Consider the following 22,176-nt stretch of genomic DNA (forward strand, 5'->3'; position numbering starts at 1 on the left):
TGTAAACTCTCCTCTAAGCACCCATCCAGGGCAGGACCGAGACTATCACTAAATAACTTGACTGTAATTAACTGTGTGCTCGCATGCATTGATACACCCACTTTGACAAACAAAAAGTGGCAGCGGCGATGCTGTGCAATTTGTTCCCCTTGAGTGGGTTTTAACCATTATAGTTGCCCCCAAAACCTTCTAAATACCCTCCCATCTGTATCAGCTTCCAAAAGACTGAACAGAGGAACCCAAACAGTTCACATTTTCAATTATTTAAGGGCCCCGTCGTAGCTGAAGCATCCATCAGGGCCCCGCTCATTCCTCATGGCAGCACTCCTCATTATTAAATCATAAACTGTCCTCGAGATCTGATAAGTCAGTGTGAGAGAAACAAGAAGCCATGTGAGCGGAGCAGGAGACCAGGAAGAACAGAACAATTCAGCAAGAGTAAGAAAAAAAAGACATTGAAACAGAGAGACAGCTTCATCAGCATCAGAGTTTATTCCAGTCTGTTATTTCATACATGAATGCTGGTCTGAAACACACCAATTTAACTGCGTGCACTCCACCAAGAGCGCGACAATCCAGGTACTTGTAAATGTAGCTTGACATGACACACGTCATCCTCAATAGGCTATTAGTTAAGTGTACAAAAGTTATTTTAATTGGCATCTGATGCTCACACGTATACCCATTATCAACATAGTTCCATCAAACCACAAGTTTTCACTGTGATATTCTAAAATAAGCCTATGCCACATACAGTAAATGACCATTCATGCTGTGGTAATCATCTCTGAAAACCATTGACACATTTACGGATCTCTGACTCGGTCCTATAGTTCACTTCTGCATCATATTATTATGGCTATCTTTCATTTAGCAAAAAAAAAAGTGTTTTTAATCCACCTACTGATAATTGTTGGTAGAATTAAACTTGAACGTTGTATAAAACAAAAATCCCGCCAGTCATTCTGACACAAGAAGGCATTTTCTCTGTTTGGCTTAATGTATAAAACGGGTAATCCACTGGAGGACTTCAGTCTGCAGAACCATATGTCTGTGTTTTTCAATAAACAACTTATTAATGTTTCCTTTTCTTCTGAGAGAAAAAAAAAAGTTGCTTTTTGAATTTGTACTTCAAACAATGAAAGTATAAGTAATGAGACTTTTTAAAAGTAACTTTTCATTGTGCAGTTAACCTAACATTTTACAAAACCTCCCTCTGTACACAGGATTTAAGTGTTATCTCTTGACTTGTGCTGTTAACATTTTCATGCACATTAAGAGGAGTACAAATGAATTTTAATATCATTTCTACTAGAAGCAAGAGAGGTACGCTGTGTGTATACGCAACAGTTTTTAAACATGATTTACTAGTTTTCACGATAATTACAGTGATTCTCTAATGATGTTTCACTGTGATGTTGTGTTATGTTCCTCACTTGGAAATTACAGCTTTCTTAGTAATGCTTGCCCTTCTGCTTCCTCCTCCTCCTGCTGCTCCTCCCCCGTACCAAAGGTGGCCGGGGATGGTGAAGGCGTCCACGCTGATGCCCATGGTTTTAGAGGGGATGGCACTAAATTGCTTCCTGTCTGAGCTGTATTTGTAGATTGTCTCCACCTGGGTGGAGCTAATTGTCCTTGGGCCCATGCCAGTCAAGCGTACAAGCTCCTGGGACTCTGGGTTCATGGTGTAAACGCCCCGAAACTGGCAGCTGGAATCACGGAAGAGGATGAGGAAGTGGTTGGCGGGACTCTTCTCCATCTCCTGGGGTTGGAGAAAGAACAGTCTGTGTTTTAGTTTTCATGATCTTCAAACATAACCTAGTTTGGTGTCTAAAATATGCACAGGTAGCAGAAGTCATGCCAAGATCTAAATTATTAATATCATGCCTTGAGGTAGCACCGAGGCTCATACTAAAATATAATACATTATGCAGAAATTTTAGGCAGAAATGTAATCCTATACCTCAACTATCTTGTTCTTTTGTGTCTCGTTGACTTTTCCAGCCAGGCAGCAGCGAGAGAGAGCGTTGTGAATGATGAATTTATTGGACTTTAAGCTTGGTTCTTTGAAGAGCTTCGGACCTGCACAGGAAAACACAGGAACACTCGTTTACACAAACCCATGTCTACAGTTGTAAGTATTATTGCAATGTATATGAAAACTCAATAAATGAAAGAAACTATACTGTGTATTACTGTACCTGTGTATTCTGGGGCAGGCGAGGTTCCATTGGAACCAGTGTCCCAGTCCTTGTCTCCATTCTGGTTAATCAGTCGGCTCGGTGTCACACATCCAGCGGGCGAACCAGGGCGGCTGTCAGGCAGAAATCCAACAATGAACCAATAAGTCTTCCTTTTATATCTTTAAGCCCATTGTTTGTGTCATACTTGGCAGAATTGAGCATGATAGCTTATTATTCTAACCTGGGCATGTTGATATGAATACCATTACTAAATGTTAATATGTTAGCATCATAGCATGAACACTGGAAGCAGGAGGAAACAGCTGATTTATACAGAGGGAGCTGATAGGAGCATACCTGTGGGTTTTCTTAGTGGGGTCGCCACTGTTTCCTGGCTCATTTGTAGCTGCCAGGTTGAGAGAGGAGTGAGAGTAGACTTTGGTCAGTTTTGAAGCTGTAGCCATACAACATAAAGAGAGTTTTGTTAATGAAATCATCTACGAACATCCACTTGACATACTTAATTAGTCGACCTCTTTACCTGCTGTTTGCTTGGCTGGGCTCCGAGAAAGCTGTGATTCCTCCCTGGTCATGCTGCGAGGCCGGGCGTGAGCTTTCTTAACGGAAGATCGTCCATGATTTGTTGATTTCTGTCGCAGCACTTTGTCCAAGTCTTCCATGATCTTGAGCTGATGCCGCCGTGCGTACTCCCCTCGCGTGAAATCTCCACGACGAACTGGAGTAGCAGGAGGTGTGGGGGAAGGGGAGGTTGTTCCAGCAGGAGGTGTTTGGGAGGGAGATGCTACTCTCTTGTCTGACGATGCTAGTCTGAGAACAAAAGACATTGGGAAACTTTGACATGCGGATTTCTGAGAGGACAAACTCAATGAGTAGAAAGTTTGATCAAGGATACTAAAACTGTTGGCTGCTGGTATTTGTTTTACCTGTTTTCTCTTTCTAGCTCATGCCACTGTCTCCTCTTCTTCAGCTCCTCAGTTCTCTTCTGCTGTCTTTCTAAAAGCAATGCTTTTCGCTGGGCCATCTCCCCCTCACTACGTGCCTCATCCTACAAACCACACAATCACACCATCAATTGTCACAACAGGATTCAGGTTGCAGGCTTGCACAACCCCCCCCCCCTCTATGTCCCTTTGCAAGTACTCACCTGAAAGAAGAATCCTATTCCTCCTCTGTTCTCCAGCTCATTCTGCTGTTCACTCGGTTCCAAAGTTTCAGTCTGTTTTGGCTCTTCTTCTTCTTTGGATTCAGCTTTTTGTTCAGACAAATTCACAGTTTGTAAGGCCAGATCCAGCTGCTCCATGGGATCTAGGGGTTCTGCAGCGAGTCCTTTAGTAGATTCCACAGCAGATTCTGTGTTGTCACTCATAGAATCAGAGGAAAACTCCTGCCCCTCATCTGTTGGTTCATCACTGCCCCCCTCTTGCCCTCCGAGAGATGACAGTGACACCTCAATCATGCTGCAACGCTTCCCTGCAACTCCACCTCTCCCTTCTTCACCTCCTATGCTGTATGCAGCAGAAATGGACATAGTCTCGCTCTCAAATGAACACTCGGAGGGAGCGCCAGAGCTGCTGCCACCAGTGGCCATAGGATGATGTCTGAGCTGTGCCAGGACCGCTAGCCCTCCCACTATGTCTACATCCTCCTGCTCAAGCTCCAAACTGAACTGGGTTGGGGTCTCACTAGAACCTGCTTCCGAGATGTTCTCATCAGGCTGTGGCTGCTGTGTAGGCTGAGGAGACTCCTGAGGAGTCCGAGGCCCACCAATTCGGAAGGTTGATGAAGTCTGAACTTGACACTTGCTGGGGGACACACGCCGCAGGTGGGGGAGGGTGTCCACATTGTGTGTTGGTGTCAAGACACGATTGAGAGGGGGGAACTTGAGTTCAGAAGGCCGCGGATGAGGTTGGGCGCGTGGGTGGTGTTTGGGGCTGCGGGGAGCGGAGGAGGAGTGGATCTTTGTGCGAGGAGCAGGGCAGGAGGAAGAGATGATATTTTTTGGGGAGGTGGCCGAAGAAAGAATGTGGGAACGACGGGATGGAGAGGAGGCAGATGGAGATTTGGGAACAGCAGAAATCATCAAAGCTTTAGTGGTGCTCCTGGCAGGATTCTTGGTCGGGGTTCTAGGTGGCGTCTTTGTTGGGGTGTGAGGAGGGGTTTTGTGTGGTGTTTTTGTGTTACTTATAGGCGTTACTTTTTGAGTAATTTTGTGTGTATTTCTGGGTCTTTGGTTGCTCATGAGCTGCTGTTGCTGTTCTGTAAGTTTCTGCATGTCTTTCTGTAGTGACTGCAGAGCTTCACTCAGTTTCTGCACCACTTCGTTATACTCCACTATAACAGTCTCACCTCCTTTTTCTTTTTCTGCTCCTTTTTCTGCTCCTTTTTCTGTTCCTTTCTTACTGTCAATAGAGAACGTGACCTGCTTCTCTAACCGAGGAGGACTGGAAACAGATGGCTTCTCTTTCTCCTTATCTCCATCTTTGTCTTTCTCCTTTTCTTTTTCCTCCTTTTCCTCCTCCTGTTTCAGTTGCTCCTCCATGTGAGTGAGGCGCTCCTCCAGAGTGATATTATCCTCAACTGCTGCCTCCGCTCCTCCCTCTCCTTGCTCTCTTTTTAGTTGAAGGAAAGCATTTTTTCCAAGCCTCTGTCTATGCTTAGCAAAGATGGCTTCAATACGTCTTTTTTGGGCTTCAATGCTTTTACGTTTTTCCTCCAGACGAGCCCCCAACTCCCAAGCCTCGGAGCCTGGTTCAGGGCCTCTGGGACCAGGGCTATCCTGCTGACCTGGTGCCCCTGCTGGGGTGGAGGGTGTATGTGGAGTTCCTGGGGTTGTTGGGGTCAGAGCTGAGGATGACTCTTCCCCAGGAGCAGCAGGGTGTCTTCTTCTGTTGTCTCGTCGTTCAGCAAAGCATGTCATGCGTGGACTGTTGCTGGTGCTGTGGTTACCCTGGCGACCGTTGCTGGGTCGCATATTACCAGGGGCGTTTCTAGGGGTATCATCAGATGCTTCGGAGGAGTCAACGCTGCCATCTCGTAGTACAGAGTCGTCATCACGGGACATATCAGAGGTATGTCCTGATCTGTCCCTCCTCTCTCCTCTTCCTTGCTTTTCATTATCACCCACTTCTCCACCGATGGGTCGATGAAGGACTCCAGAGCGGCAGGGAGCAGAGCTACTGAGCTGAGGATTACTCTGCTCTGGGGAGTGCAGGAAGAAACCAGCAGGGGCTCCTTCAGGACACAACCTGGGCTCCGGCCTTCCTCCCAACACCCCTCTTCCACTTTTCTCTTGTGTCCTTCCCTTCTTTTGATCTTTGCTGCCAGGAGTGTGAACCACCTGTAGCGCCTCCTCAATGGTCGGCAGCTCTCCCATTGGCGTTGTGTGTGCGTAAGGGCCCCAGGAAGACCGCTGGGATGGTGCAGAAGCACTGACCAGGTGGCTGAGGTCCTCTGGGGGGCTGTATGGGACACGAGTCATCCCTGCTGATTTCACTGGTGAACTCATTGCAGGGATGCCGGTGGTGAGGTTGTCAGTGCTGACAGAGCGAAAGACAGAATCTATTGGGTTGCCCATGACAATATCAACATCACTGTCCAGCCCAAATGGGATGCTGAAAGTCACTGCTGACAGAGGACGACTGCAAGGAGGTGGATTAGGATGGAAGGATGGAGAAATGGATGGGTTGTGTGAGATAACCATGAAACCAGAAACCACATGAGCCAAAGTAAGAGAATTTAAAAAAACTTATAAAATATAAAATATGAATACAACACAACATTTACTATAGAAATCACATCCAGCTTTGAGTGTAACTACCTGATTTGTTTCTTTGTCCAACTTTTGTTTTCTGGAAAGACAGAAAGAAAAAGTAAATGAGTCTATAAAAGTCTATTTTGGTTAAATACATTCAAATACCCATTTCTTACCTGGTGACACTGGGGAGGAGATGGGCAGAAAAGGTTGTTTGAAGATGAAAGAAGGAGAACCACTGAAACAAACAAAAAATACAGTAAAATGCTAATTCTCAAATGTTTGATTCTGAGCCTGAATCATCTGTCTGACTTTTACTTCTAATATTTCTTTATCCTCTGTAGTTAGTTCAGGTCCTGTTTGATCCCATCTGTCTAAATGCTGCAGTAGTTCAGGTTCATACTGAGTTAGGTCAGATTTTTCCCCCCTTGAACACATTTTAAGTTTGTGCAGGTTGAATTATTAGGATGCTGGTACCTGTTGCTGTTCCCACTGACAGGACTCGTACAGTACAGCAATCCTGAGACATCTGAAACACACAGAAGCACCGCAGTTTCAGAAACTGATCATTAATTTAATATATGTTGATCAAACACAAAAAAAATCCAACATACTAATATTACAGGAGCATTTTAAGTCACAAACTGTAAGTCACAAACCTGTGAGGTCGATGGGTTGAACTGGCTGGACAAAATCAGGTTTCTTAACCTCAAACCATTCCATCAGCTCGGCTATGAAGCTCATGATGTTCAGCTGAGGAGAAAAAATCATATTATGTCAACATGGCAGTGACTCACATGTGGACAGATTATAAAGGGCAACAATAAGCACAAAGCCTTGGTGACTTTGCTTCACAGGAACAGACAGCACATCTGGTGTCAGAACAGATGAAAATACTGACATAATCCCAAAGAGCAACAGAAAACTGCATGGACAGTGAACTGTCAACACTTCAAAGAGTGACTACAACCAGGCAACAAAATTCTGATTCTTGCTTTGCCATCCTGCAGCTCCTGCACGCTCTGTCCACACATAGACTTAAACCTTTCATCCAACAGATGTGCTTCTTAAACATTTTAGTGCCTGCCTATTATTTCCATCCATATACCTCTCTTGCTCCTCACTTTAATTGCACAGATGCTTTTCCAGTATATACATTACAGTGTAAATGTAAAAAGGTCCTAATGCTTACGTGCAGAACCGGTGGAGCATAGAGGAGGTCCTCCAAAGGGAGGGGGCAGCAGCTCTGTAAACTGCTCTCACAAAACTCTTTGATCAGCTGCAGGTTGTAAAGACTGTCAGCCACTGACATGGTGTCCTTCAGACACACATCTGGGAGAAAATAAAGAAATACTTAAACATATTAAAATGTAGTGTGTAATGTTTGTGTATCCATGTGTCTGTCAGTGGTATGAACTATGACATACATTTTGATTCACTGTTAGAAACATTACAAAAAATTCTATTTAGACTAATTACACCAACAAAATAGAATTATGGAGCATATAATGCATATCCCAAAATATCATGACTAAGCTCATTTAGAGTCAAATGATTATGCAAAGGTCGAAAAAAAAAAGGTACGTTTTCTCTCTGAGTGAAGAAATCACATTTGCTGGCCCAACATGATGGGTCCATCATTTAAGTAGTTTAGTGTCTGGAAGCATGCATCAGCTGAACATGAATATTTTATCATCCGATATGTTCGTGTATACTTGTGTCTTAATATCTGAATACATGTGTGTACCCTCTAGAGGCAGCAAGCTGGGGCAGTAGTAGTGCAACACAGCCGCTATAGCACAGCCATTAGACAGATCTTTGACCGCAGAAACCAGAGGGAAAGTAGGAGTCAGCTTAGACTGCACTTTGTCCTTCCTATAGCGAATCTAAAGAGGAGAGAGAGGGGAGGAGGAGGAGGAAAGTGAGAGAGGAAAGAAAGGGAGTTGTGCATAGACGAGTAGGAAACAAAAACAGTAAATGGGCAGGTGAGGGAAAGAGAGGAAGGATCGTAAGAGATTTTTTTAAAATTAGAGATTTGAAAAAATATTTAAGTTAAAAGTAAGAACTGAGATAGTTATAACAGCAGCAACAGAAACATAAAACTAGCCAGGTTTTTCCCTCACTCTGACAAAAAAAAACTGCAGAACCAAAGAAATAACAGCATTGTCTCAAACTGTGAAGCCAGCCAAACTCCACGAAACAAAGCACAAGACCAGTAATGCTTCAGTTCATGAACATTTGCAAACATAAACACACATACACACCAACCAGACGGTGCAGTTTAAAGCTTAAAAAAGGGCATTGCAAAAATACAACTGAAAAAAGAAAATAATAAATAATGCACAGGAAAAAAATGTCAGTGATTGTAAGTGACAATGAGGACTTTGACCCTCTGATGTCCATGCAGCAGAAACAGGCACTGACAACACTGTGAGCCTTCACTTCTGATCAGGTAACATGAACATAATCAGAGAAGAAAAGGTGAATTTAACAAAAACAAAAACACTCATACTGCATTGGTTAAAAAAAAAGTTTTAAAAAACACCCAGGAGAATCCACTAGAAAACAAAATGCTACATGTCTAAGTGCATCAACTTCAACTTATGCTGAAGGACGTTACGCAGCCCTGTTGCAGGAGGACAAAGTTCAGTATCAGAGAGTAACATCCAGTGTTATTATGCCTCCTATAACATGGCTTTGTAACAAACACTTCAAAGAAAAGCAATAAATAAAGCAAATAAAAAATGCATTAACAGTGTTAATAAGCTAATGAGTTTTAACGATTCCATCCAACCTCGGGGTTGGAGTGGCGATTAGTTTGCAGTCAGTCAGTCAATCAATCAGTCAGTCAGTCATCGACAGTGAGAGGTGTGGCGATTGGTCAGTCTGTCGGTTAGTCTGGTGCGTTGCTACGGGAGACGTGGAGGATGAGGGTGAGAGAAGAGCGAGGTGTTATACGTTACCACTGGCGGCTTATTCCCCGACTCCTTCAAACAAAAAGCGATAGCATGCTGGATGGGGGGATGGCAGAGAGAGGGAAACAAGCATAAATGACAAGGGGGCCGGTCATCATGGGAACCGCCACACCAAAAAGTCACATGGCACTGCTCGGGGAGAGAGGAGCCACAGGGGGCAAAGAGGACGAGGAGGAGGAGGAGGAGGAGGAGGAGAGGAAGGGGACATACAAGAAGGGCGCGGAGGTGGTTTTTTTTATCAGCTAGGAAGTAATTTCACCTCCCTCCCTCCCTCCTCTCCAACATCTCCTTCTCCTACTCAGCTCTGATAATCTGGGCAGTTTGAGATGAAACTGATGACTGAATGTAAGTCAGAAACACCTCAGTGTCCAAAATATCACCAGCTAATAATAATAATAATAAGCAATAATAGGACAGGACATATTTGTGGCATCTTATTGGTCAATTGAAAAAGGTCAACATATATTAAAGGCACTTTTCATGAAGAGACAGATAAGAGGTATGTGTGGCCCTTCCAGCAGGCACAGTAATGTCAGCAATAGCGGATGGACAGACTCTGAGAGAGAAAGAAAGATAGACAGAAGAAGAGAACACTTACGGGGACTAGTTTCCAGTACCAACGGGTGGATTGACACTGCCAGAGAGCAAGGCATGACAGAGACAAACCAGGGGGGGAGAAAACAGAGAAGCAGAGCAAAGTCGATGTTAGCTTTAGCGACACAGCTTCATGAGGGACAGTTGGTGTGTAGCAAAACTTCACAAGTGTGTGTTTGAGTGTGTGTTTGTGTGTTTGTACCGAGTCCTGAGCAGGCTGCATGTCTGTACACGTCGGCGGTTTGGGAGGCTCTTCTTCTTCTGTGCTTTCTCTCAACTTCTGGTTCAGCTGCAATGACAAGACAACCACAGTTAAAGGACAAGTTCACAGTTTTTCAGCCCGAGCTTTATTAAAATGTTGTGAATGAAAATGGGAAATTTAAAGATGCCACCTTTAAAGAACAAGATATTAACCCTTAAACAGGCAACATGCACCAGGAGATACAGACTCTTTGACACCTTGTTAGGAGCATGATGGGTTAAGGTGATTGTTCAGTTGTATGTGCCTTGAATTGGTAGAGTTGAAGCTTGTGGTAGGCTTACACTTCGATAGAAATGATAAAATCAGTTTAGAAATTATTAAGTGTGATATTAATGACCAGAGAAAACAAGAATGTATCACTTTTTATAATCAAATAAAGCAATCAATTGTTTACCATTATGACCATATTTATACTCATAAAAATCCAAAATATACAAAATATTTTAAATATATTTATGGTAATGGTGCAAATGAGATAAGTAGGATTTTATTTTTCACATCTCATTTTCCCCTCCTGCCTGTTTAAGGGTTAAACTTTTCTTTTTATGTGGCTACATGTGATGCTACATGTAATGTATTGACCGCACACCATAGTCTAGTCCTCATAGTCCTCATAGTCCTAATCTATCCTATAAACACAGAACTCAATCAGACATTTGGCAATTTATAACACAATATTCAGCATCTCTCGGCAATAAGTTGCAATAAGCACTTTTTTTTTTTTGCAGCTTCTAAAATGTGATGAATCTGGGCTCTACTGGATCTTCACATACATTACGGTGATTCATCTTGTACTGGCTCTATACGCAGCCCTTCAATTCATCCTCTATCTAAAACAGGCCGAATCTGACACGAAATCTTAAATATGGGCGACTAACTGAAGGTCATTTGTGGACATGTGAGAAAAATCTGACATCCGTTCGATGGGGAAGTAGAGGTGACACCACAAATGGTTACCTAAGATTTTGGAAATTTGATCAGGTTTATAATAGACACCTGACATCATAACAGTATATAAATAACAGAAAATGACTAAAAGCATGATGTTAAAACTTTATAAAAACAGGAAGTAATAAAAAGATGTCACAATAATGTTTTTATTAGGTTTTAATGACTGAACTGTTGTTACTTTCACACCAGAAGCAGAAAGCCTGTCAATATGAAGTCAGTAAAACCTGACAGCAGAGCATCATTTGTGACATTTTTTGTGGTAAAACCCTTCATGACATGTCTGGGTTTACTGAGAGCTTATTGGATTATCCTGCTTTCACATTAGCTTTCAGTGATGTTATATTTTGTATGACTATAAATGATTGTAAGTAACATTTTCATGAGATCTGGATTATAAACAGTAAATCTGCTCTTTAACATATTTACTATCTTTTGTGAATGAAAAAAGAAAGGCGATGACTGGCAGTGACATCAGTGCTGTTACCACGGCAACGTGATCTCACCCTGTTGACCCAGAAGAGCAGAGCGTTCTCCCACGGAGCCCCGACGCCCATCTGCTCCGCCTCCGCCGCCATCTTCACCCTGCCCACGGTCTCTTTAGCAGCCAGTGACATCAGCGCGTCGATCAGGGCGAGGTGGGTATTCTGCACCAATCAGAGACAAGAGGGGCAATTTAAGCTCATGACTTTCTCTCAGGGTGTTATTTTTCACTTCTGTCTCTCCTCCTTTCCTTCTTTTATCCCTCTATTCTTCCTTTGTCCCTTCCTGCTTTCTTTCCTTATTTTGTCTGTCATTCTTTTGTTCTCTCTGTCCTTTCTACCTTTTCTTTACTTCAACTGACAGAAAAGCATGAAAATCCCCAAAAGTAGACACAGCGTTTTCAGTTGACAATGACGCTAATCCTTTAATTTCCTCACATTTATTTTGGATACTGTAGAAAATTTAACTCAAATACTTGTTTGTTTATTCACTTACTTATCATCTAGTATATTGTGAGTGTGGTATTTGCTTTAGTAAAAGATCAGAGTACTTCCTTTCACTGTTGGACCACACACACATCTTTACACACTCACACATCACACCAACACACACCGTCTTAATGGGAACAAAGCTGAGGTCTTCCTCTGTGATGTCCACATCCTGGATCTTTGGAGCGAAACCTTTCTTAATGAGGAACTGCAATAGGGCGGAGTTGTCGGCCGGGGACCCCTGCGACGCTGGCACAGAGACCCCGTGCGCCTGGGCCAGCAGGGCCTGAGCTCTGCAGTAGATCTCCGGGGAGAGAAGCAGCTTGGAGACGGACGGCTTGAGGTGCTCCTGTTCATACTGGTCCTTGTAAAGCGGCTCCCGCAACTCCACAGGAACGTTCTCTGCAAGACAGAGAGAGAGGACGGCTCAGTGAGCTTTTTAAAGTGTAGAAAGAGAGAGTCATGACAGTGCTAATGAACTCAAAAGCTCAGAGTTAATATTTCAGTGGATGGCGGAAGTTGAGAGAGTCCACTCAGTCATTATCTACAAGCGGAGGTGCTCATTCATCCACACTCTCTGACCTTCATGTGAGGAGAAGCAGAACCATAAAGAACACTGAGTCAGCTTCCCTGCATTGTTCTCCGATGAGGAGGAAAAATAAAATGCAGAGAATTGCTTTGATACCGCATCGTCCCATGTGGCAGAGTTCACAAAGGCTGAACAGGCTCCACCAAGATACTGCAGCTCCGCTACATCATCTGCTCTGGATGAGAAAACAGAATGGTTTACTAATGTAGAGAGTTATTTTGGTGTATGAATCAGGTACCATTTAAATACAGAGCATTTCCTGCTGGTGATTACTGTGGAAAAAACAAGAGTAATGGAACAAGAGAGTAACAACTGGGAGTAACAATTTTATTGGAATGGAGAAATAAACTGGGAAACATCTAAATCTGATTATAATCTTATTCTAATGCATTTCACAGTCACAATATCCTACCAAAATTGCAGAGGCTCAGTAAATGTTAGGACTAAGTCACTTTTTTCAGCAGAGTGGTGAAACTACAGAATGCACTTTTCTTTACTTTGTGTGCTCAGCTCCCAGCGCAGTTCGTCAACCTGTCAGCCTGGAGAGCAGGAACAAGCTCAGTAAGCAAAGAAGTTGGACAACATGTCTAATAACAAGGTACTGCAGATTTGTGACTTCTGCTGTGTGTCTATGTGAACACACACACACAAACATACGAGCACGCACACACACACACACACACACAAACATACGAGCACGCACACACACACACACACACAAACATACGAGCACGCACACACACACACACACACACACACACACACACATACAAACATACCCACACGCACACAAACACACACACACACACACACACACACACACACACAGACTTAAGCCCAAATAAACAAACTTTTTGGGTTACATCCTTGACTGTCTGAGGTAGTGATTAGAACATATTTTGCTTCTTGTGATTTTCTGTTATTAATATTCTGTTATGATGTCAAGTGTTTGAACAAGGTCAAAGGCTCCAAAACTTGAGGTAAACTTATGTAGAAATGTCGCCTGAAAGTCTAAAACCAGGGCTTTAACTAGCTTTAAATGTTTCATTTGCAACGTTTTATTCTACCTTGCTGACGAGCTGACATTGGCTCGTTGTGCATCACTATGGATGGTCATCCTCAGCCTTCACTCTCAGACTTCAGATCAAATGTTTTCCTAAACATGTCAGAGGAAGAACTAGAAAAAAAAGGGAAATCTGTAGGAAATCAGTTTGCTGCTGGAAGTTGTGAGGCGGCCTTAAAGCAGCTGGATCATAAAGGTCAGGTATGAGATAAATCAGGAGTTTTTTTAAACTGTAAATCATACAGATATATTCCAGCAGCAAAAATGTAGACCATAATATGTCCCCATTAATCTTGTCATTTTATGATGAGGACAACAGTCGCATACAGCACTCCACAGTAAGGTAATGAAAGGGGATTTGGGAATATATCTGAAAACTCAGATGGAGGGGTTATTAGAGAACAAATAAAATATTGTAGATGGGTTAAATTCCCAAAATGAAAACAGGAGTATTCACTGATGCAATATAGTTTTGGGGTTGGAAGGTAGAAAGAAGCGAGGTACAGATCTTGGAATAGTTTAAGACTCATCAATCATTTATGGAGCACAACGATATAAGTCGATAGCTCGTTTTCTTCCACTCTATCTATATTTACATATGTGAGGTAAGTATTTTATTGGTATATCATTACACTGTAAATCATGGGCTTGTAATGTAATTATGTCAATCACAACTGCGGTATAAAACTGAGAAACTTTAACCACAATTGAAATTAGGTGACCATTCGTGACAGTGTCTGCAGGAGAAGATAATACCATCATCTGCATGAACAGCTCAGTTAGGTTAGCCAGACAAGAGTGTGTGTGCATGTCAAGTGATCTATGATGTACAAGAAGCTCAGACCACTCTGAGTGGGTCATTTCATAGACACATACACTCAGAGGACACACGAAAACACACACACACTTCCATGATTGACCCATATTCCAACTCTGCAGTCTCTGGAAGGCGGCTCAAGGAATCGGGATAATCCTGAAGATTGGAGTGGACTTCCTACAGGGAATATCAGTCTACATCTCTTCCATTTACTCTACAGTCAATCCTCATTCCCTCTACGCCTTTTTTATTAACTCTTCTCCACTCATTTATCCCCTCATCTGTCCATACGCATCTCTGTAACCTAATATTGTAAGGCTTTATTATGTTACTCCTTCTTCCCATTTTGTACCTGCTCAAATTAGAGAAGAGAAGAGAAGAGAAGAGAAGAGAAGAGAAGAGAAGAGAAGAGAAGAGAAGAGAAGAGAAGAGAAGAGAAGAGAAGAGAAGAGAAAAAATATCCACACACTCCACTGCAGTGTGACACACACACACTCGAATCATCCACCATTTTTTGGGTTAAACCCTCGTCTTTCACACTCTGCAGCACTGGGAGGAAATAGGACTGCTGTCACTATGGGAACGGTTGAAATGGCAAGCGGCCATTCTGTCCCAATCACAGCAGAAGCAATGAGACTGGACTGCAGAGTAGGACCCAGCTAACCCATTTAGCATAATACTAATCTAATCTGGGAGAATAAAGGAAACAGGCCTGTGGTACTAAGACAACACAACAGTGTATCGACAAGACAGCGTTTCATATCCTGTGGATTTTATGAGTCTGATCAGATGCTAGAAAGAATAAATACATGTTATTATCAGGACAACATAATGACAGTCATCCTCCCAAGCTGTCCTAACACTTACAAACAGCTGACACACAAAGCTGTTTTTGGATGCAGCTTGGAAACTCAAAGGTCACCGAAATTACAAAAAACCTATTTTCTCTTTTATCCTGAGTGGCATCTAGCCATGCAGATAGCTTTAGTTTTATCTGACTGCATTTCCATCCAATCCACAATGGACATGAATGGAATAACATCTGTGGTGCTCAAAGCTTTGAAAAATGACATTAAAAACAAACTCAGCTACAAACAGCTAGAAACAGTCCCCTATCTCTGGAGTTACTTTCTATTGACAGCTATAATAAGTGTTTTTTGTAATTTGGGTGAAACAACCCTTTAAAGTAAGTGAGCGACATCGACTAAAAGACTAGACAATCTCAAGAGAGGTGGGCTACATTTCTGTGTGATGTGGTGTTTGCCTGATTGTGTATTCATTTGTTGTTTGAATAAAACAATTAACATACATGTTAAAAAAGAGAAGTGGGATACAACTGAATAACTATATGACACTGAAAGGCATAACATCTTCATTGGAGAAGCTGCAACCACCAGCAGCTTTATATTTATTTTAAATTGGTGCTTTTGGGTGTGTGACAGAAAACTGTATATCATTATAAGAGCGCTGTCTCATGCTGGGTCGTCAGACAGATGATGCATCAGCAATCTTTTTCGTATATTAAAGTAATCCTGCATTAGAATGCTTTTGTTCTTTTTTTTAATTCTAGTCAGTGTCTGAAGTCTCTCATTGATTGCATTTTTATTTTAAAAGTGACTAAAACGATGAATTGATAATCAAATAGTCACCAATAAATATTCTGTCAATGGACTCATCGTTGCAGCTCTACAAGAGAGGGATGATAGGTAAGGTGGGATATGATTATATATTGTGATGTTCAGTGTTATCTGTTTTTTAAATCAATGGCAGTATCTGTTCTTATATTGATTATTATGGTATATTTAATGCCCTTATGTTAGTCTTACATTGTTTTGTGACCCCTGTGTATTCTCTTCATTATTTATATAATTCATTACAAGTCTATGTTATATGTTATATGTTATATGTATGCTTCTACCTTTGATCTATATATCTTGGCCACGACACTCATGTGACAGATTGATGACCATTTTGATAATGGAAGAATCAGTTTAGTCATTTTATTAAAAAGAAGAAATGCTGCATATTTACTGGTTGCAGCTTATTAAATGTGAAGATTTGAATCTTTTATGTGTCATGCATATTAATAAACTGAATATATTTGAATTCTGCAGTGCTGATTGGATAAAATAAGATATTTATAGTTATCATCATGTGCTATAAGAAAATAAAAAAAGAAATGAGACCCCTTTTTCACTGTTTTATTTTATAGATGGAATGAAAGTAGTAATGAATAGAATGATTCATTGAGGAAATAATGGTCAGATGAATCAATAGTTAAATTAATCATTAGATGCAGCTGTGAATCGGCAGGTCATTGAGCTTTATCCCTGTAAAATCATGTTTCATTCACTCTATCTGGGTTTAAAAGTGATTTAGTCTAACACAACAAAAATATAAGAAAACAAGAAATGCAAGTCTGCTATACTGTAACTATTTTGTGAGGCAGTCATCCTTTGTGTCTGCTAGAATAAATTTCAGCTGAATCAGCAGTGTGTGGCGAGTCCCATGTGTGCCTTTATTAGTGCTATTTCCTTGCAGGCTTTCATTAAAAGTCTATGAGGCACCCGGTGGGCATTTTCCACTTGACAGACAACAATGAGGCCTCCCTCCTGAGAGGTTTGCAGCTCATCTCACCTCATGTCCCACTGACTGACAGGATGGACACAAATGTAATCTGAAAATCCGTGTCTAAAGCTATTACTGCATCAAAAAAAGCATGGCTTATTGCTTAAAGGATAACCATGCAAGTTTACCATTGCAGTATTCATCTACGGTCTGACATCATTGTGTTAATCAGCAGAGCCTGAACCTTAATCAGGCTGAAAAGATTAGTCTACAAGCAGAAAAGGTATCAACAATAATTCTGATTATTGATCTGCTGTTAGTCATTTATCAACACAGAAGCAGCTGTTCTTTGATCCCATTTTCAGTATCATTATAAATCCAATTTATCTTTAGGTTTTGGAGTGTTGGTTTGGTCAAAATGAGCAGACTGATGAACCTTTAGCTCTGGAAACGTTTAAGATTCAATGATCAATCAACAACATAAAAGATTCATCAATATTGCCTAATTACCATAATAATGAGGCCAGCTGCAGCCCCAAACTACAGCATGGACTACAAGATGATGTCATCAAAACCAGTGCTGAACCAGCATCTCTCTGACACTGTGTCAACAAATCTTTGACATCAGCTTCAGAGGGATGACATTAGATTGCGCAGCTGTTTCTGTATCTCCTTTACATCACCACATCTGCACGAGCCATGCAACAAACATATTCAATTTGCATGTGGAAAGATGCTTTTACAATTCTGACATGCTATATGTGAAAATTATCTCTAAAATGCTTCATGAAATTAAATTTTCTGCAGCTGTTGCCACCAAAAACAGCCCATTGTCTGATAAAAAGCTCCTGTGTCACCTTCATTGGCTATACTGCCACGCGTTATAGCTCAACGTGCGTGCGTAACACTGACACAAATATTATGCCGTGCTGACCCATTTACAGCCAGCCCACACAAAAGCTATGTTTAGACATCTTTTTGCATCATTTTATTAAATTCTAGACTCTAGACCAATGTATTAATAATAAGAAAAACCCTTCCACAGGCCTGATATAGCCAAGCACTGACAAAAGGCTTTGTTGCACTGCAGCGATGACAGCCCTTCAAGCATCATGCAGCAATGAGGAGAATCCGTCTGACAAGCCTCATATGCATGTCAATAATTGTCTGAAAGTCCTTTACAACATGGTAGCCTACGTACACTGCAGGATTAAAGCTGCACAGCCTCGCAGGTGAACCACACGCATCACAGCAGCGGATTTTAAGGATGGATGCTGAGCAGAAGGATGCTGAGGTTTCCCCTCCAGCTCCAAATAAATCGACCGACGCTAGTCTACCTCTGAGCTCCATATATAGATATATATAGCAGGATGAATTATTAAGCGCCCCACCCAAACAGCGCCACGGTGATATGAACAGCGGGTGTACCTGCTGAGCCGTAGGATTTAGACAGCAGCCACCGGACGCTGGCGCAGATCTTTGCCCGGTTGAAGTCGTACTGGTCCAGGGGTTTAATCTCCGGCACCGAGAAGGTCTTTTTCATCGCGCTGGGAGAGTCCACCATGGCTGAGCTGTGCTGCACGGAGGACACGCAGGCAGCAGCAGCAGCAGCACCGGCGAAATGTGATGAGGAGGGATGGAGGAGGAGGAGGAAGAGGAGGAGGGGGAGAGATGAAGGAGGATCTTGTGATGCAGACTGAAACAAATGAGAGATAACAGAGCAGCAAAAAAACAAGTAAAACAAGATGGAAGATTTTAGAGAAACGCAGTCTATTATTAGACTAACAAAATTAAAGAATCAGTTATGATGAATAAATACCTGACTTGTGCCATCTGCCCGGCTCCACGCCCCCGGACACGTCACATGTCCCAAAACATATGGTCCTCAAATCCTCCATTTTTTCTGACTCACGTGAAAGCAGCAGCAATAATATCAATGTTTTCTACATTTATTTCTTTCTTTATTTAGTCTGTGATTGCATTATTTAGAGTTTCTAACTGGCTAATAAACCAGCAGCAGTGTCCTCTTCTTCCCCACGTGGTGGTGCTCTTGAGCAAGGTATCCGCTTCACCTCACAGGCTGACCTGGTGAACTGGTCACAGGACACAATGGGAGGATTTGTTTGCATTGTGAAAGGACTGATGTGAATATACAAACAAACAAACACAGATGAGTAAATGTTCTCTACATTGACATTTTAGAGGTAAAAGAGCCCAAATCAAAGTGCATTGATAAAATCCCCACACTGTGTCTCTGGTGGTATTCAGTACATTTAAATGTATTTATTTTTTAGATGTTATATCTTTAACATATTTTTGTAGATAATGCAGTGCACTTTTACTGGCACCTCTTGCACAGAATATTTTATTATTATTTATTACGTATATATGTATATTTGTTTTATTAGGACAACTTTGGGGTATTTTTAGTGATACATTTTTAGTTTTTTGCATTGGATAGTAGAAGAGATGTGTTTTTTATGTGATGTTATGTGTGGCGGTTTTAAGTGTGGATGTAGCTGCTGTAAACCAAGCAATTTCCTGTGAAGGATCAATACAGTATCTATCTATCTATCTATCTATCTATCTATCTATCTATCTATCTATCTATCTATCTATCTATCTATCTATCTATCTATCTATCTATCTATCTATACACTACCGTAATTATAGAAAACTGTTAGTTCTTCCTAACGTATGGATCTCTCTCTCAGAACAAGCCTATCCTGTAAAACATCTCAACATCTGTGAGATGGATTGACAAAATTTTAGCTGTAGACTTTTTTGTTATTGTATCTTGTTCAGTTCCCCAACATAGTACAACTGCTTGAAGCATACTCACTGTGGTCAGCAGAAAATATTACACTTGGATTAATATCATAACATTAATTTAACAATAAACTTAGTTGGCAAAGCAATTTAAGTTTGTTTGACAGCCATCGATACGGTCATGGGTCGAAGGATATAGGGTGCTGTACAGATTGGCAAGGCAAATTTTTGATTTGTGTAAATAAAACATTCTACTCTACTTGCTGTACTGATAAACATCTTGAAGGCATCCCTGATAATATTCATGTTTCTATGTTAAAATAATGATAAACCTTTGGCTGTATTGATACTTTGCTACAGTTGAGGGTTTTTATTGAGGAAATAACATCTATGTACATCAGCAGTCTTCTCAGTCTTTATCTGCATGTTCTGTGTATGCAGGTCTGAAAACAGGAAAAGCTTTACTGATTGTATCAAATCAAAATCAAAACACAAAATACACACGAGAACCGTATGGTTTCCATTTAAAATAGACCGCACAGACATCGAAAGGGGAAAAGGTAACTCTGACATTTGATTGCTTTGTTCTTTTTCTCAGAATTTTGTAACATGTGGGAGAGGTAATATCTGGCAATCAGCCCTTTTGAGCTGAGCTGCAAACGAGATGTAACTCTTATCTAAGCATGCACCGATCTGAGGGTGGTTTTTTGTGTCAAAGTTGTTTTGGTTGCCGTAGAGCACTTTAACAAACTGCTTTCATTTCTGAGTAAACGGCATGAATGAACGAATGAATGAGTGTGTGAGTGGGTTGTACCTTCTAGCTCAATGAGGTTTATACTCAGTCAGGCTCGTATGGATTGTTAAACTGGACTGTCAATAAATGAGTGCCTCTTGATATTGCACCTGGTTGCTATGAAAGATGTTACAGTGGATACATAAACTGTCAAAGAGCAAAAAAAACAAGCAAAACAGTAAAAAACCGAGACAACTTCTGATCTGGTTTCCTCGCATAGTCAAACAAATGTGCAAGACTGGTGAAACAGAAGCTATTAATTTTCCAAATGTATGATTGTGTTAACTTTGTTAGATTTGTGACAGTGTTAAAGGACCAGTGTGAAGGATTTAGTGACATCTAGCAATGAGGTTGTAGATTGCAAACAACTGAATACCCGACGTTGCCCTCTCTATAGCCACTGTTTGGTTTGTCTGTTCCGGGCCACTGTAGAAACATGGTGGTGGAACATGGTGGCCTCCATAGAAGGAGACCCAGCCCTTATATAGATATAAAGAGCTCATTTTAAGGAATTAAAACACAATTCTTATTTTCAGGTGGTTATACACTAATGCATGATTATATTCCATTTCTGCCAAGTCTGTTCTGCTAGATGTCACTAAATTCTCCGTACTGCACCTTTAAATAATTAAAATTCCAATTATGATTACTAAAGTTTAGTTATATATTACTATATTATTATATACTACTACATATATCTGTAATAATAAGTTTATTTTTCACCAGTGAAATATCTATACTCATATTGTCATATAATCACTACATCAGACGACACATAGTTCAGCACTAAATTCTACACACTGCACCTTTAAAGTAAGATATCCAGTGTTTCATCAGCACTTAACAATGGATGAGTACGAACACTTTGGCTAATATTCAGACAAGTCAAGTAAACACTTCATGTCAAAATCTTGCCTCAAGAGTCTTCACAATCAGTACAGACTTCAACATCCTCAGTCCTTGACCTTTGAACTGAACAATGAAGCACCCTCCAACTCCAGTTTAGGTCTAAGAATAGATAACGTTCACTTTGACTGTGCTGTTTACGTAATATTCCTTCAGTTGGATTTCACAAATGACACTGCAGTACGTGTCAAACAACTTTTTACACTTAGTCCAATGTGCAGCGGAGACTTTAAAGATAGACACTTTTAATGTAAGTCTTTTTGACATCTCTCAGCAAGAAAAAGCACAGGTGTAAAATTAAAATTGATGATGGTTGGATTTCATTTAGCTGCGTCAGTTTCAGCGTCCTGGCTAACTGTCACACTGTAAAACTGTGAGCCAGCATTAATGTTAATTAGTAACACCTTTGCTTTTCCTACAATGACAAAGCAAAAAATGTCTTCTGCGGAAAAAAACAAAAAAACAATTAAATTTGCCACATTAAAGAAGTGTTTGTAATAAACTGCCATATACATGAAATAATCGTCCACGGGCATTTAAGAGTGAAACACACATTTGGTGTCTTTAAAACTGAGGCAGCATCACAGAATGTAACAAAACCAGTTCATCCACTTTGTTCTTCCCCCGTTCCTTGTGGCTGATCGCATGCAGGAAGATTACAGTAATGAGGAATAAATAACCCTTCTGGATGATCACTCTCTCAGAATTAGTCAAGGTGTAATGGAAGTGGTGTCTGATCCGGTTCATCAGTCACTTTGAAACGAAAGGTTTATTTTTAGACTCTGTTTCGACCTCAGCACGGAAAACAAACCAGCGATCAAAACTCCTGCTTTGACTGACTGCTGAGAAGACTTAAGGTGTGTATGTACATATTTATGCCTGTGCGGTTCTGTGTGACGGTTTGATGACGTTAAAAAAGAGCGTAGACTTTTCCTGATGACTCAGGGTGTACATTTACATTGGAGT

At 41.2% G+C, this 22,176-nt stretch overlaps 1 protein-coding gene across 1 annotated transcript; it reads right to left on the bottom strand.

Annotated features, from left to right (window-relative positions):
* Positions 1–1,432: 1,432 nt before the first annotated feature.
* LOC133992261 (calmodulin-regulated spectrin-associated protein 3-like) lies at positions 1,433–18,306 on the bottom strand. Its single transcript, XM_062430983.1, has 19 exons — positions 18,171–18,306; positions 11,830–12,107; positions 11,241–11,381; positions 9,727–9,813; positions 9,529–9,564; positions 8,919–8,966; positions 7,703–7,841; positions 7,148–7,287; positions 6,615–6,708; positions 6,433–6,484; positions 6,132–6,193; positions 6,022–6,052; positions 3,349–5,842; positions 3,128–3,249; positions 2,725–3,011; positions 2,541–2,637; positions 2,202–2,314; positions 1,964–2,082; positions 1,433–1,762 (listed from the first exon to the last, which is right to left on the bottom strand). The coding sequence occupies exons 1-19, from the start codon at positions 18,304–18,306 to the stop codon at positions 1,433–1,435; spliced, it is 4,806 nt and encodes a 1,601-aa protein (XP_062286967.1).
* Between the last annotated feature and the right edge of the window lie 3,870 nt (positions 18,307–22,176).

Source organism: Scomber scombrus, chromosome 2 (assembly GCF_963691925.1).
Source record: "Scomber scombrus chromosome 2, fScoSco1.1, whole genome shotgun sequence".
Taxonomy (NCBI): Eukaryota; Metazoa; Chordata; class Actinopteri; order Scombriformes; family Scombridae; genus Scomber; species Scomber scombrus.

Coding starts and splice junctions, on each gene's coding strand:
- LOC133992261 (XM_062430983.1), bottom strand. CDS start 18,306: ATGGTGGACTCTCCCAGCGCGATGAAAAAGACCTTCTCGGTGCCGGAG. Junction 9,814..11,240: donor TGCTCTTCTGGGTCAACAGG/GTGAGATCACGT, acceptor TTGTCATTGCAG/CTGAACCAGAAGTTGAGAGA. Junction 7,288..7,702: donor CAGCTTGCTGCCTCTAGAGG/GTACACACATGT, acceptor ATTTTCTCCCAG/ATGTGTGTCTGAAGGACACC.